This window comes from Salmo salar, chromosome 06 (assembly GCF_965601325.2).
Source record: "Salmo salar chromosome 06, fSalSal1, whole genome shotgun sequence".
Taxonomy (NCBI): domain Eukaryota; kingdom Metazoa; phylum Chordata; class Actinopteri; order Salmoniformes; family Salmonidae; genus Salmo; species Salmo salar.
Genome location: NC_138296.1, coordinates 74,143,714 through 74,160,302, shown reverse-complemented (window position 1 = coordinate 74,160,302; position 16,589 = coordinate 74,143,714). Strand labels below are relative to the sequence as shown.

Genomic DNA, 16,589 nt, shown 5'->3' with positions numbered 1-16,589 from the left:
CAAAATGGAGGACACATACACACCCAAACCCACAGTCTAAAACTCAGAATGCCACCTGCAGCTCTATCCCAATGCACCTCATCATCGTGCTCAAAACAGAATATAAAAGATGTCTGTAAATTGAGATGGGCCCAATTCAGGAAATATAATCAAATCAAATTTTATTTGTCACATGCGCCGAATACAACAGGGCATAGCGGGATTTCTTATAAGCGTCTGGATTAGTGTCCCCCTCCTTGAAAGCGGCAGCTCTAGCCTTTAGCTTGGTGCGGATGTTGCCTGTTATCCATGGCTTCTGGTTGGGATATGTACGTACGGTCACCGTGGGGACGACGTCGTCGATGCACTTATTGATGAAGCCGGTGAATGAGGTGGTATACTCCTCAATGCCCTTAGATGAATCCCGGAAAATATTCCAGTCTGTGCTTGATGGTAGAAATTAGGTAAAACGGATTTAAGTTTGCCTGCATTAATGTCCCCGGCCACTAGGAGCACTGCTTATGGATGAGCATTTTCTTGTTAGCTATGGCCTCATACAGCTCGTTGAGTGCGGTCTCTCTCTCTCTAAGGTAATCTGATTGATGACAGTGCCCACAGCGATACATCAGACAGTAGAGCACAGTACAACCCACGTCCCACGCCCCATTACACAGCAACATGCAGCGTATTACTACACAGACATCTTTCATTAGCGCTGACACAGACAACCACTAATGAATGACTATGGGATCTACACTGAGTGCACAAAACATTAAGAACACCTTCCTAATATTGAGTTGCACCCCCCCTTTTTGTCCTCAGAACAGCCTTGATTCGTCGGGGCATGGACTCTACAAGGTGTCTAAAGCTTTCCACAGGGATGCTGGTCCATGTTGACTCCAATGCTTCCCACAGTTGTGTCTAGTTGGCTAGATGTCCTTTGGGTGGTGGACCATTCTTCATACACAAGGGAAACTGTTGAGTGCACCAACTACCATACACCGTTCAAAGGCACTTAAATATGTTGTCTTGCCCATTCACCCTCTGAATGGCACACATAATTGTCTCAAGGCTTAAAAATCCTTCTTTAACATGTCTCCTCCCCTTCAGCTACACTGGTTGAAGTGGATTTAACAAGTGACGTCAATAAGGGATCATAGCTTTCACCTGGATATACCGAATCAGTCTATGTCAAGGAAACAGCAACAGTTCATTAGGAAACAGTTCCTAATGTTTTGTACACTCAGTGTATATTCTACTTCGTAATATCCCGTTGTCTGGACAACCAGCTCTGCTTTCCAATAGGGTGTTGGCCATTGGGAGCCTCAAGTCTAACCTGTGCAACACTATTCAATCCAAATGTATTCAACTTTCTCTCTCTCTCACTCTCTCTTTACCCTGTCTCTCTTCCTAGTTCCCCTCTCTTTCTATCCCTCCTTACCTTGGATCAATGACAGACCTGTAAAAGCTTGTGTTCTGTCAAATGTCTGCTGGTACTTGTCCCAAGACATTGTCTAGCTGGTGTAAGTACTTAGTGAGAACCAGAGATAATAAACATTACACTAGACACTGGTTAGCATGATGTTGTGTCTCATTTTGCTCGCATAATAATACTGTGACTGATATCATACCCCCAAACAATATTGTGTTTAGCATGTGGACATCTGAGGTCTGTTTAATCATAAGAGGGTGATTCTATTGAACTATTCTGACATTATATCAACAGGTGGTGTGTGAGACAGACAGAGACACAGACAGACAGACAGACAGACAGACAGACAGACAGACAGACAGACAGACAGACAGACAGACAGACAGACAGACAGACAGACAGACAGACAGACAGACAGACAGACAGACAGACAGACAGACAGACAGACAGACAGACAGACAGACAGACAGACAGACAGACAGACAGACAAGGCAGTGAGAGTCTGAGACCCTAACCCACAGTACACAGTGAATGTCCATTTGTGTGTGTGATTCTAGAAGTCCTTCTCCAGATGGTATTTAGTCAGGAGTGTATCAGCTGTTGACATTTAGATAAAGGCCTACCCTCCGGCGCAGGCCTGCCCTTTCTGCTCCACTCAGAGCAGGGAGACCAGCACACCATCATTCCCCTGTGTGTGTGTGCATGTGGGTGGGTGTATTCAATGTACAGCTCTTGCTCTGTATGAAAGTGTGTGTTAAGGAGCTAACGTTGAACGCAAAGTTGCTGTGTGTGTGCACATTCGTGCGTATGTGGGTCTAAGTGTGTGTGTGTGTTTACCTGAACCCTACAATGGGGCACTCTTTACAGATGTTACACTTGGCCTGGTGCTTGGCGGTCTCAGCAGCCGCCACTCTGTGTAGGACAGGAAGCCACACCATAGACTGGGGCTCCAGCCTCATCCAATCAACAAACTGCCTGGGCTCCAGCTCCACCTTATTTGTCACCTGGACAGGAAGAGGAAAGAGGAAATTTAAAATCAAAGTGAATTCAACTACTAAGCTGCGTCCGAAATGGCACGCTATTCCCTATATAAAGTGCACTACAATAAATCAGGGTCCATATCAAAAGTGGTGCACTATACAAGAGAGGAAGAGGGTTTAGTCCGCCCAAAATCTGTCCACGTTAAGCAGGTAATTGATTATTAAGTGAGGAGTTTTTGTATGGGGGGGAACAAGAGACTGTGGAACCTATTCAAGATAGAAAATGAATAACTATTTTGATACAAGGCTTATTTGATCTAATAGAAGTTTTGAAGTTTCGGAACTCTTAGGTTGTTACGACTGTACTGATATAAGTGTGATGCATGTGACATCCAGGCGACAAAATAAATAAATAACTCAATAAATGTTTTAAAGAAACTCAGTCCAGCTTTCAACTTACTCTTGAAAGTTGTAATAGTAGAACTCAAAAGGTGTCATTTAGAAATTGGGTAGTGGATCATCAGTTCCTCCTGTCATGTCAGTCACTGCATACCTTAGAGAGATATTTAGAACTTGTCAGCAGTGTCCATATGAATGTTTTTTAGCCGCTCCAAGGTTTAGGAAGCCCTGTTCTAGGAGTCCTGTAGTGGGTATTACACCCCTTTACACCTGGAGACGGCTGCTGTACAGCCCACACACCTGACCTTTCAGTTGCCACGGCTACCCACAAAGGTCATTGAGTAAACATTCTGAGAGGTAACATCTGGGACTCGAGGAAGAAATTGTCCACAGGTCGCTCGCTCGCTCGCTCACTCGCTCACTCAGAATCAACATGGCTTCGGTCAAAGAGGGTAACGTTGAAAACCTATTCCAGCGTGCGTGTGTCCGTTCTGTGACCTCTGTCTCTGTTATGGCCGAATGTCAGATAGAAGTTCTAGAACTCTGAGATCACACACACAGACAGATGGAGAAGCATGTAGGAAACAACACCTCCACTTCATTGATCCTCAACACTGGGGGGCCCCACAAGAGTGCGTGCTCAGCCCATTCCTGTACTCCATGTTCACCCATGACTGCGTGGCCATGCAAGCCTCAAACTAAATCATTACGTTTGCAGACGACAAAACAGTAGTAGGCCGGATTACCAACAACGACGAGACAGCCTACAGGAAGGAGGTGACGGCCCTGGCAGAGCGAGTCCATGAAAATAACCTCTCTCTCAACGTCAACAGACGTCAACAAAACAGCAGAGGGAGCACACCCCTATCTACATCAATGGGACCGCAGTAGAGAAGGTGGAAAGCTTCAAGTTCCTCGGCGTACACATCACTGACGATCTGGAATGGTCCAGCCACGCAGACATTGTGGTGAAAAAGGCGCAACAGCACCTCTTCAACCTCAGGAGGCTGAAGAAATGTGGCTTGGCCCCTAAGACCCTCAGAAACCTTTACAGATGCACATTTTGAGAGCATCCTGTCGGGCTGTATCACCGCCTGGTACGGTAACTGCACCCCCCGCAATCGCAGGGCTCTCCAGAGGGTGGTACGGTCTGCCCAACGCATCCCCGGGGGCAAACTACCTGCCCTCCATGACACCTACAGCACCCGATGTCACAGGAAGGCCAAAAAGATCATCAAGGACAACAACCACCCTAGCTACCGCCTGTTCACCCCACTATCATCCAGAAGGCGAGGTCAGTACAGGTGCATCAAAGCTGGGACCAAGAGACTGACAAACAGCTTCCATCTCAAGGCCATTAGACTGTTAAATAGCCATCACCTAGCTACTCAACCCTCCACCTTAGAGGCTGCTGCCCTGTATACATAGACATGGAATCACTGGCAAGTAACACTAGTCACTTTAATAATGTTTACATACTGCTTTACTCATCTCATATGTATATACTGTATTTTATTCTACTGTATTTTAGTCAATGCCACTCCGACATTGCTGGTCTTAATATTTGTATATTTCTTAATTCCATTATTTTACTTTTAGATGTGTGTATTGTTGTGAATTGTTAGATACTACTGTATTGTTGGAGCTAGGAACACAAGCACTTACCTACACCCACAACAACATCTGCTAAATATGTGTGTGTGACCAATACAATGTGATTTGATGAAGAACCAGCTCTGGAGTGTCAAGGCAAGGCATCGAGCCAGAGAGCAGACACCTCCTATCGTTCCTTCCATCTTCCTCCCTATTGTCTCCTCCTCTCTCCTCCACCTGTCTCCCTCTCCCTCCTGTCTCCTCACATCGTCTAGCTGGCAGAGTTACGGCAGTACAGATCCCTTGGAGGGAGGAGGATGGATGGATGGTGAAAGGGAGGGAGGAGTGAGATTGAGGCCCGTAAAACAGGCCGTATTTATGGGCCACCACCTCGTTCATTACAGCCCCATTAAACCAAATGGAGTGGTTGACTGCTCTGCAATTTCTGTCTGATACAGGGAGGTCACGGGGGGGGGGGGGGGAGGGAGTCTACTGGGCAAAGAGGCCAGAGTCATCAGTCACTCTTACCATCAACCGTCTGGCTGTAATGCATTAGGAATTGTGCCGTGAATATCAGACGGTCTTGTTGTAATGGTGTGTGTGTGTTAGCGTATTTAAACAAATTATAATAATAATATTGAACCTTTATTTAACTAAGCAAGTCAGTGTTATGTGCATGTGTTAATGTATGTGTGTGTTAATGTATGTGTGTGTGAGTGTGTGGGTGAAATGGGGGGAGATAAAGGAAAGAGGAGGTTGTAGGTAGATAAGGGGTGACAGGAGGGGAGTGGTGAAGCGATAGGAGAAGGGACTGTATTAGAAAGCTCCAGGTTGGTAGTGGCTCCTGTTAAACTCTGTGACATTTCCAATGTCAGCCGAGCTCCATCACCATGCTATTTTGGAAGCCCGAGCGGTGAAATCAGGGTAATTTACTGCTTCCTAATTTAATGCCGCCACTGAATTTATGACTGACGAAACAGGACTCCCGGAAAAGAGAAAAATACAATGTGAACCCAAGGACAGGGACCAGCCAACCTTGCATTTGAACGTTCATCGTTGGCCATATTGGTTATAGTGAGAACGTTATGGCACTTTCAACAGCAATAATACAAGATGTGTGTGTGTGTGTCAATAAACACAATGTGTTGCAGTGTGTGTGTATAGTGTGTATACATACGTGCTGGAAGCAGCTCCGGACGCTGGGTTCAATGTTGCTCCCTCCGAAGGCAGCGACCTCTCCTAGTTGCCGTGGTATCTGGATGGCGTCGTGGAGCAGCAGACCCAGCTGTCTCTGGTCACACGTATCCCCCGACGACGCCACCTGACTGAACAGGTCTGGAGGAGAGAGAGAGAGACAGAGAGGCGAGGGGTGTGAGACTACAGAAATACAGTTTCTCATCCAAGCCTCCACTGTCAATCTTTATCAGTGAGTGTGTTGTGTGAGAGTGTGAGTCAGCGTGTTGTGTCAGTGTGTGTGTCAGTGTGTGTATTAATAGCCCTATGTGGGTACTCATCTATCAGAGCTCAGGGAGAAGGTAGAGTAGAGGAGTCCAGGTGAGCTGAGCAACCCGGCCAGAACACAACCCAGAGGAATCTACAGTCCCTCCCTCTCTCTCCCCCCTCTCTCTCTCTCTCTCTACCTCCCTCTCTCTCTCTCTCCCCCCCCCTCTCTCTACCTCCCTCTCTCCCTCCCTCCCCTCCTCCCTCTCTCTCTCTCTCCCCTCCCTCCCTCCCTCCCTTTCTTCCTCGCGCCCTCCCTCTCTACCTCCCGCCCTCCCTCTCGCTCCCCCTCTCTCTCTCTCTCTCTACCTCCCTCTCTCCCTCTCTCTCTCTCCCCTCCTCCCTCTCTCCATCCCTCCCTCTCTCTCTCTCTCTCCCCTCCATCCATCCCTCCCTCCCTCCCTCCCTCCATCCCTTGCTTCCTCCCGCCCTCCCTCTCTTCCTCCTGCCCGTCCTCCCTCTCTCTCACCCTCTCTACCTCCCGCCCTCCCTCTCTCTCCCCCTCCTTCCCTCTCTTCCTCCCTCCCTCCCTCTCCCCCTCCTTCTCTCTTCCTCCCTCCCTCTCTTCCTCCCTCCATCCCTCTCTTCCTTCCTCCATCTCTTCCTCCTATCCTACCTCTCTCCCTTCCCTCTTCCTCCCTCCCTCTCTTCCTTCCTCCCTCCCTCCCTTCCTCCTGCCCACCCTCTCGCCCCCTCCCTCTCGTCCTCCCTCCCTCCATCCCTCTCTTCCTCCTGCTCTCCCACTCTCCCCTCTCTCTCCCCTTCCCTCCCTCCCCCTCCATCCCTCTCTTCCTCTCTCCCTCTTTTCCTCCATCCATCCATCCCTCTCTCTCCCCCTCCCTCCATCCCTCTCTTCCTCCCCCCCTCTCTTCCTCCTGCCCTACCTCTCTCCCTCCATCCCTCTCTCCCTCTCTTCCTCCATCCCTCTCTTCCTCCCTCCATCCCTCTCTACCTCTCTTCCTCACTCCCTCTCCTCCTCCCTCCCTCACTCCCACTCTCCTCCCTCTCTTCCTCCCTCCCTCCCACTCTCCTCCCTCCCTCCCTATTTCTTCCTCTGTCTCTGTAAATCTCCTCACTATCACAGGAGAGTAATCAATTCCCCATCAGCCCCTGCTCTGAGGGTATGACAGGGCATCTGCCCATCGTTGAGAAAGGAAACCTCTCGTCTAGACGTACAAACACAATATTTTTTGTTTCAATCGTAAAACAAAACATAACCAAATTGAATGCAACAGCTCAGTTAATTGTTGTCAGGGCTCTGTCTGCCTTGTTATTACCAGATAGGATAAAGAGAGAGAGACAAACTTTGATGAACTCCCATATCTGTTAGGCGAAATACTGCAGTGTGCAGTCACAGCAGCAAGATTTGTGGCCTGTTGCCATGAGAAAAGGGCAACCAGTGGAGAAGAAATAAACATTGTGTACTTCAATTAGGGGAGGGGTGGTAAGGTTAGGGGAAAATAATAAAGGAAAAAAATATATATATATATATATATTTACCCAAAAATATATGGGGATTGGAAATGATGCAGATAATTACATTGATAGAAGCCACAATCTGCAGTATTAAAGCTGATCTACCCCCTAAAATAATACAAAACACAAATTCTACAACACTGTAAAAACAACCTGTTTATTTATTTTCCCTTTCATACTTTAACTTTGTATTTATTTTTATATAACCGTTATTTAACTAGGCCAGTTAAGAACAAATTGTTATTTGCAATGATGGCCTACCAAAAGGCAAAAGGCCTCCTGCGGGGTAGGAGGCTGGGATAAAAATGTTAAAAAAGTTCAATATAGGACAAAACCCACGTCACGACAAGAGACACCACATCACTACATAAAGAGAGACCTAAGACAACAACATAGCATGGCAGCAACACATGAAACACAGCATAGCAGCAACACAACATGACAACACAGCATGGTAGCAACACAACATGACAACAACATACTGTAGTAGCAACAGAACATGGTAGCAGCACAACATGACAACAACATACTATTGTAGCAACACGGCATGGTAGCAACACAACATGACAACAACATACTGTAGTAGTAACACAACATGGTAGCAGCACAACATGACAACAACATACTGTAGTAACAACACAGCATGGTAGCAACACAACATGACAAGAACATACTGTACTAGCAACACAGCATGGTAGCAACACAACAACAGCATACTGTAATAACAACACAGCATGGTAGCAACACAACATGACAACAACATACTGTAGTAGCAACACGGCATGGTAGCAACACAACATGACAACAACATACTGTAGTAGCAACAGAACATGGTAGCAACACAACATGACAACAACATACTGTAGTAGCAACAGAACATGGTAGCAACACAACATGACAACAACATACTGTAGTAGGAACACGGCATGGTAGCAACACAACATGACAACAACATACTGTAGTAGCAACAGAACATGGTAGCAGCACAACATGACAACAACGTACTGTAGTAGCAACACGGCATGGTAGCAACACAACATGACAACAACATACTGTAGTAGCAACACGGCATGGTAGCAACACAACATGACAACAACATACTGTAGTAGCAACAGAACATGGTAGCAGCACAACATGACAACAACATACTGTAGTAACAACACAGCATGGTAGCAACACAACATGACAAGAACATACTGTACTAGCAACACAGCATGGTAGCAACACAACAACAGCATACTGTAATAGCAACACAGCATGGTAGCAACACAACATGACAACAACATACTGTAGTAGCAACACAACATGAGAACAACATACTGTAGTAGCAACACAGCATAGTAGCAACACAACATGACAACAACATACTGTAGTAGCAACACAGCATGGTAGCAACACAACATGACAACATACTGTAGTAGTAACACAGCATGGTAGCAACACAACATGACAACAACATACTGTAGTAGCAACACAGCATGGTGGCAACACGACAACAACATACTGTAGTAGCAACACAGCATGGTAGCAACACAACATGACAACAACATACTGTAGTAGCAATACAACATGACAACAACATACTGTAGTAGCAACACAGCATGGTAGCAACACAACATGACAACAACATACTGTAGTAGCAACACAGCATGGTAGCAACACAACATGACAACAACATACTGTAGTAGCAATACAACATGACAACAACATACTGTAGTAGCAACACAGCATGGTAGAAACACAACATGACAACACAGCATGGTAGCAACACAACATGACAACAACATACTGTAGAAGTAACACAGCATGGTAGCAACACAGCATGGTAGCAACACAACATGACAACACAGCATGGTAGCAACACAGCATGGTAGCAACACAGCATGGTAGCAACACAACATGACAACACAGCATGGAAGCGACACAACATACTGTAGTAGCAACACAACATGGTAGCAGCACAAAACATGGTACAAACATTATTGGGCACAGACAACAGCATAAAGGGCAAGAAGGTAGAGACAACAAGGCATCACACAAAGCAGCCACAACTGTCAGTAAGAGTGTCCATGATTGAGTCTTTGAATGAAGAGACTGAGATAAAACTGTCCAGTTTGAGTGTTTGTTGCAGCTCGTTCCAGTCACTAGCTGCAGCTAACTTCTTGCACATTGTTACAACACTGTACATAGCCAATAATATAACATTTGAAATATCTATATTCTTTTAAAACTTTTGTGGGTGTAATGTTGACTAATGTTTCCCTTGTTCCCTTTCGTTTATTGTCTATTCCATTTGCTTTGGCAATGTAAACAGATGTTTCCCATGCCAATACACCCCTTTGAATTGAATTGATTTGCGAGATAGAGAGAGTTGGCGGGAGAGATGCGAGAGAGAGTGAGAAAAGACGGGGATGCAGTATAGACAGGAAGAACGATTGAGAGAGAGAAAGAAAGAAAACCGAGAGAGAAATACAATGGCGAGTGAAAAAGGCGATAGAGAGCGGGGGGCAATAAAAGGATGGAGGGATGGGGCTCATCTATCTACCTGGTGTTGTCTTTGATCTCTGTGTGAGACCCTGCCTTGATGTCAGCTCTCCTTAAGTAGAGTGGTAATGGCGATTCTATCATACCGTACATGTGCGTGGGTCTGCATGCGAGAGTCTGCATGTGCACAAACCAGCCTTGATGTCAGCTTGCATTAAGTTAAGTAACTAGGGCTGTTCTTCGATACTCTATGTGTGTGTGTATGTGTGTGTCTGTGTGTGTGTCTGTGAGTGTGTGTGTGTGTCTGTGAGTGTGTGTGTGTGTCTGTGTGTGTCTGTGGTTTCTGTGTGTGTGTGTGTCTGTGTGTGTGTGTCTGTGTGTGTGTGTCTGTGTGTGTGTGTGTGTGTCTGTGTGTGTGTGTTTGTGTGTGTCTGTGTCTGTGTGTGTCTGTGTCTGTGTCTGTGTGTGTGTGTGTGGTGTGTGTGTGTGTGTGTGTGTGTGTGTGTGTGTGTGAGTGATTTTGACCGAGCCTTCATGTCTCCTTGAGTAGCGATGGCAGTTCTTCGATACTGCACATCCCTAGAGTATAAGCCGGCCATACTTCTTCAACCATGAGCAGCAATGCGTATCAGCTTCATAAGCCTTCATAGCCACTACGTAGGACATCGTTGTCATGAAACTCCAAAATCACATGAGCCCCAGACTTTCTTAACATTTCTACTCCAACTCAAACGTCCTGCCCTACAATTATAAGTGATATGCATAATACACAAGGTATCGAATTGAGAGCCAAATTGTTATGTAGCTGGGTTGTATTTTGCGGTGGTGGACTGTGCTACTTGTGATTTAGTGAGTTGCTGTGGATGGGTGTCTGGGCCTGACACCAATGTGACTCTAAACGAGAGGGACTCGCCCAACCGTGCTTGATCTCTTTTTGAGACTAATAGAAATTGCCAGTGGAACGAATAGGCTCAGGGACAGATTCCACGTCACAGGAGGGGTAGAGAAGGAAACTATGGAGGGAGAGGACAGAGAGAGAGAGAGGAAAGGAAGAGAGGGAAGAGATAGAAGGGGAGAACAGAACAAGATAGAGAGATCGAGGAGGAGAAAACGAGGACACAAAAGCAAGAGAGCAAATTGAGGACAGAATGCACGTTATCTGAAAGGACAAAGCATACTCCCCCAGCAGCCCTAGCCACATCCCTAATCCCCCTGCAATGAAACTAAATAAATAAATAAATCAAATACAAAACAAGTGGGAGGTCTCTCATCCAATTAGATGGTCCATTCACTGGCGTCCTCTGACACGGTCCGATCGGCACCCTGGGTAACTGAGCTGGGATTACAGCCTGGCAGAGGGCATTATGGGATACGCTGGCACGGACTACGCTACAACGCTCCCACTGGAGCTGTTCTCAATTCACCTCAGAGTGTGGGTGTGGGTCAAAGTGTGATTTAAGTCTATCAGAGTTTGATAAAGTTTTATTATTTTTTCACGTCTGTCTGTCTGTGTGTGTGTGTGTGTGTGTGTGTGTGTGTGTGTGTGTGTGTGTGTGTGTGTGTGTGTGTGTGTGTGTGTGTGTTGAGTGTTTCTGTGAATACTATGTGTGTGAAAGGGTTTTTGTGGGCTGGTTGATACTTGCATTTGTATTTCTCCTCCAGATGGCCCTTGGAGAGCGAGAGCAATCCTATCTTCATGGACAGGACACGGATCTTCCCACTGCGGCCGCTACAGCGGGAACACACACACACAGTGGACATTTTTTTTTATGAGAGAAAATGACTTCTACAAGGTGTGTGTGTGTGTGTGTGTGTGTGTGTGTGTGTGTGTCCACGTACGTGTCGTATACATTGAGCAGCCAGTTGAGAGACATATCGACACACAGTGGAACATTGACCAGGTCCTTGTGCTGCTGCTCCAGCCCATCATAGATGGACGTCAAACAGTTAATCACTTCCGGTACCGTCAGCAGCTGGGCATTCTGGGTAAGCTTGTGCTGCTCGAAGGTGCTCTGGGCCACATTCAGATCCAACAGATCCACTAGAGGGAGGGAGGGAGGGAGGGGAGGGAGGGGAGGGAGGGGAGGGAGGGAGGGAGGGAGGGGGAAAGAGACTTTTAGACTTTTCAACGTTGTTTACTGAGACCACTCAATGGCAACAAAGAACATTCTAAAATGATGAAGAGCAGTGGAAATTGCCACAGCAAATTACAGACGGTTGTAATGACAACACGGCCACAGACAGGATATGAGGTGACTGTAGAGTAGACGGTGGCGTGACACCAGGGCAGCAGGCCAGCCAATTTATGTTACAGATACTGGAGACACGACTCAGAGTTAACCTAATTAGCCGTTTAAGGGGAATCCTGCGTATAGCTTATCTTGCTAAGAATCCCGAGTATGTAGGAGATACACACAGACACATCTGACAGTGGGGGATCAGGAAGGAAAAACAAAACACGAACGGGAAGGAGTTTGAGGAAAATATACAGACTTGTTTCCTCTCTCTCTCTCTTCCCTCTCTATCTCGTTCTCTCACCTCCCTCTCTCTCTCGCTCTCCTTCCTCCCACCCTCACTCTGTTCCAGGGCATTAAGCCAGAGTAATAACTAATAAATACAGATCTGTGTCTGTGCTTTAGACTTCAGGCTTTGAGTTGTAATCTAATGGGTGAAATTGAATCTGAACGCCCTCAGTCCAAATCACTCAGACGTACTAGGAGCTCTCGTCTCATCATCACAAGATAATGCAATATAATATGACAAACCCAAAACGCCTGAATCATCTAAACTCATTAACACCCACACTAACTCATAAAACCACACACACACACTCACTTTCACTCTCACTGCCCCCTACTCTCAGCACGACAAACCCACTCCACCCTCTAGCCCAGAAGTGCGACAGAAAGCAGACACAGAAAGAAGAAAGTGAAGCAGTAAAGTTTGGAGCTCTCTAAATAACAGCATAAACTGGGTGGTTCAATCCCTGAATGCTGATTGGCTGACAGCTGTGGTATACCACAGGTATGACAAAACATTTCTTTTTACTGTTCTAATTACGTTGGTAACCAGTTTATAATAGGAATAAGGCACCGCGGGGGTTTATGGTATACAGCCAATATACCACGGCTAAGGGCTGTATCCAGGCACTCTGCGTTGCGCCGTGCGTAAGAACTTAGCCATGGTATATTGGCCATATACCCCCCCCTCCAGTGTTATTGCTTAAATAACCCCTGGGTAATAATGACAGAGAGCCTGGCTCAGTCCCAGCAGCAAGGTACAGCAATACCCAGAGGAAGTGAGGTGACCATTTATATCCACACACCGTCAGCAGCCAACGGGGAATAAATAACACAAAGATAGCTATGGCCAGCTGGTTATTGTGGAAGACAATTTATTCCCTTTTGGGATGAAACACACAGCGGCACAAATGGAATCTCAACAAAACAAGGATGTAGACACATACAGGTACACACAAACTCAATCGCATACCTGGTTGCATGTGTTTGTGTCAGTGTGTGTGTGTGTGTGTGTGTGTGGGGGGGGGGGGGAGGAAACTTACAGCACAGTGCTTTCTGTAGCCTACGGATCTTCATGGCTGTTCTGTAAGCGGAAAATCTCACGTTGTTCAGGTCGGCTAAAAGGTGAGAGAGAAAGAAAGAGAGAGAGAGAGGAAAAACAGAGGGATGGAATCAATCATACAGAATGGATAATAGCGGTCTGATATGAAATAACGATGTCAAACTGAAAACCTGTTAAAAAGACGTGCCGTAGTGTAATTTCTATATAGTCACAGGGAGGGCTGGACATGGCTGGTAATTGGGTTAGTGAGACCTCTCTCGGAGGAGCTGAGTCCTATTTGTTGAGCGTTGGCCTTTAGGAACTGTTTATTACTGATCTATCTGATCATTAAAGGACAGTCACACTGACCACCGCAATGGTGACCCATACATAAATATGGATGTTACAGTCAGTGTGTGTGTGTGTGTGTGTGTGTGTGTGTGTGTGTGTGTGTGTGTGTGTGTGTAAGCGAGACAGCAAGATACTGTGTGAAAGAGCACATGAGAGAGCTTTGCAGTTACTGCGTGGTGTCAAATTTGAGTGAAAGTGAATGTTTTGTGATTATATGACCGGTGTCTGTCTGTCTGTCTGTCTGTCTGTCTGTCTGTCTGTCTGTCTGTCTGTCTGCCTGCCTGCCTGCCTGCCTGCGTGCGTGCGTGCGTGCGTGCGTGCGTGTCTGTTTCATACCAAGCGACTGGTAGAGCTCTGTCATCTTTGGATGGTCCCAGCAGGTAGTCTGAGTCTGGTGGCTGGAAGACAACAGGGGATAATGATAAGGCTTTTGTCACACACACAAGGGCTGGGCGGTTACCATATTTTACTATATACCGGTATTGATGCACGGACCGGTTTGGGTTTTTGCTTTACCTCCTATAAAGGTATTTGAATGTTTGGTTTGTTAAATGTTATACGCTGTGTGTAATGTCCATTTGTATAGTTTACTAAGCTACTTGAGTCATCCCTCTCCGCTTCCTCTCTCCAAGCCGCTTTCCACACAGACCTAGTCCCACCCCTTCCCTCAAGGAGAGCATTTGTTGTTGCTTGACCACGAGACACTTTCGTTCAGTCTGCATGGTCAATGCAGCACATGCAACAATGTTGTTTCCAATTTGATCTTAATATAAATCCACAAGCGTTCTATAATTACAATATTAGTTTGTGTTTCTTACATCAGCAAACAGCTAGTTTGTATTTTCTTAGCAAGATAAGCTAAATCGTGTTAGCCACTAATGCTACTCGCTAGCCGACTAGCTAATAAAAGTACTGAGTCAGAGCAAACATAGCTAGCTAGTACAGCCTGATACCAGTGCTGGTGGAGGCCTAAATCAGCATGTTGTTTGTGCAACAGTACCTTCTAAATCAAAGAGGAATAGGCAAAGATTTAATGTAGCCAAAGATTATAGGGTCCCCTAGGAAACACTGATCACTATTTTGTCACAATAACTCGTCCATGGCATTTTCATTCGTTGTCATGTCAAACAACACTGTATTCAAAGGGCTCACTATTATTTATATTCTAACTATATAATTATAATAAACATTATATTTCCATGATTCCAAAAGTTCACCCAAGTGTTTTGATCTAAATCTCAAATGCAACATTTGGTTAAAAATAAGGCCTAGTATTTTTGCCCATATCGTGGCAGTGTGGAAATGATCTGAAATGAGTGCAGGAAATGCAGGAGATTATTTTAGGTTGAATTGAACAGTATAAAACAATCAGAATGGAGAAAGATCCATTGAAATAATTTTGAAAATATGTGCTTCCACCCTAGGGTCACACACTACTCATAAAGCACTAGAGTCACACACTACTCATAAAGCACTAGAGTCACGCACTACTCATAAAGCACTAGAGTCACGCACTACTCATAAAGCACTAGAGTCACGCACCACTCATAAAGCACTAGAGTCACGCACCACTCATAAAGCACTAGAGTCACGCACTACTCATAAAGCACTAGAGTCACGCACTACTCATAAAGCACTAGAGTCACGCACTACTCATAAAGCACTAGAGTCACGCACTACTCATAAAGCACTAGAGTCACGCACTACTCATAAAGCACTAGAGTCACGCACTACTCATAAAGCACGAGAGTCACGCACTACTCATAAAGCACGAGAGTCACGCACTACTCATAAAGCACGAGAGTCACGCACTACTCATAAAGCACGAGAGTCACGCACTACTCATAAAGCACTAGAGTCACGCACTACTCATAAAGCACTAGAGTCACGCACTACTCATAAAGCACTAGAGTCACGCACTACTCATAAAGCACTAGAGTCACGCACTACTCATAAAGCACTAGAGTCACGCACTACTCATAAAGCACTAGAGTCACGCACTAGGCTCATAAAGCACTAGAGTCACGCACTACTCATAAAGCACTAGAGTCACACAACTAGCTGGCATAAAGCACTAGAGTCACACACTACTCATAAAGCACTAGTCACACACTACTCATAAAGCACTAGAGTCACACACTACTCATAAAGCACTAGAGTCACACACTACTCATAAAGCACTAGAGTCACACACTACTCATAAAGCACTAGAGTCACACACTACTCATAAAGCACTAGAGTCACACACTACTCATAAAGCACTAGAGTCACGCACTACTCATAAAGCACTAGAGTCACGCACTACTCATAAAGCACTAGAGTCACGCACTACTCATAAAGCACTAGAGTCACGCACTACTCATAAAGCACTAGAGTCACGCACTACTCATAAAGCACTAGAGTCACATACTACTCATAAAGCACTAGTCACACACTACTCATAAAGCACTAGAGTCACACACTACTCATAAAGCACTAGAGTCACACACTACTCATAAAGCACTAGAGTCACACACTACTCATAAAGCACTAGAGTCACACACTACTCATAAAGCACTAGAGTCACACACTACTCATAAAGCACTAGAGTCACACACTACTCATAAAGCACTAGAGTCACACACTACTCATAAAGCACTAGAGTCACACACTACTCATAAAGCACTAGAGTCACGCACTACTCATAAAGCACTAGAGTCACGCACTACTCATAAAGCACTAGAGTCACGCACTACTCATAAAGCACTAGAGTCACGCACTACTCATAAAGCACTAGAGTCACACACTACTCATAAAGCACTAGAGTCACACACTATTCATAAAGCACTAGAGTC

The 16,589-nt window shown here is 45.7% G+C and overlaps 1 protein-coding gene across 11 annotated transcripts in view; it reads right to left on the bottom strand.

Annotated features, from left to right (window-relative positions):
* utrn (utrophin) overlaps positions 1 to 16,589 on the bottom strand; it is a 306,152-nt gene that overhangs the window by 37,735 nt on the left and 251,828 nt on the right. For all 11 annotated transcript variants that reach the window (XM_082976950.1, XM_082976949.1, XM_082976955.1 and 8 more), the window contains 6 exons: positions 14,092 to 14,153; positions 13,406 to 13,480; positions 11,683 to 11,884; positions 11,487 to 11,572; positions 5,561 to 5,718; positions 2,249 to 2,415 (listed from right to left, as the gene is read on the bottom strand). In XM_082976950.1, coding sequence (XP_082833076.1) covers positions 2,249 to 2,415; positions 5,561 to 5,718; positions 11,487 to 11,572; positions 11,683 to 11,884; positions 13,406 to 13,480; positions 14,092 to 14,153 — 750 coding nt within the window. The remainder of the gene's footprint in view (positions 1 to 2,248; positions 2,416 to 5,560; positions 5,719 to 11,486; positions 11,573 to 11,682; positions 11,885 to 13,405; positions 13,481 to 14,091; positions 14,154 to 16,589) is intronic.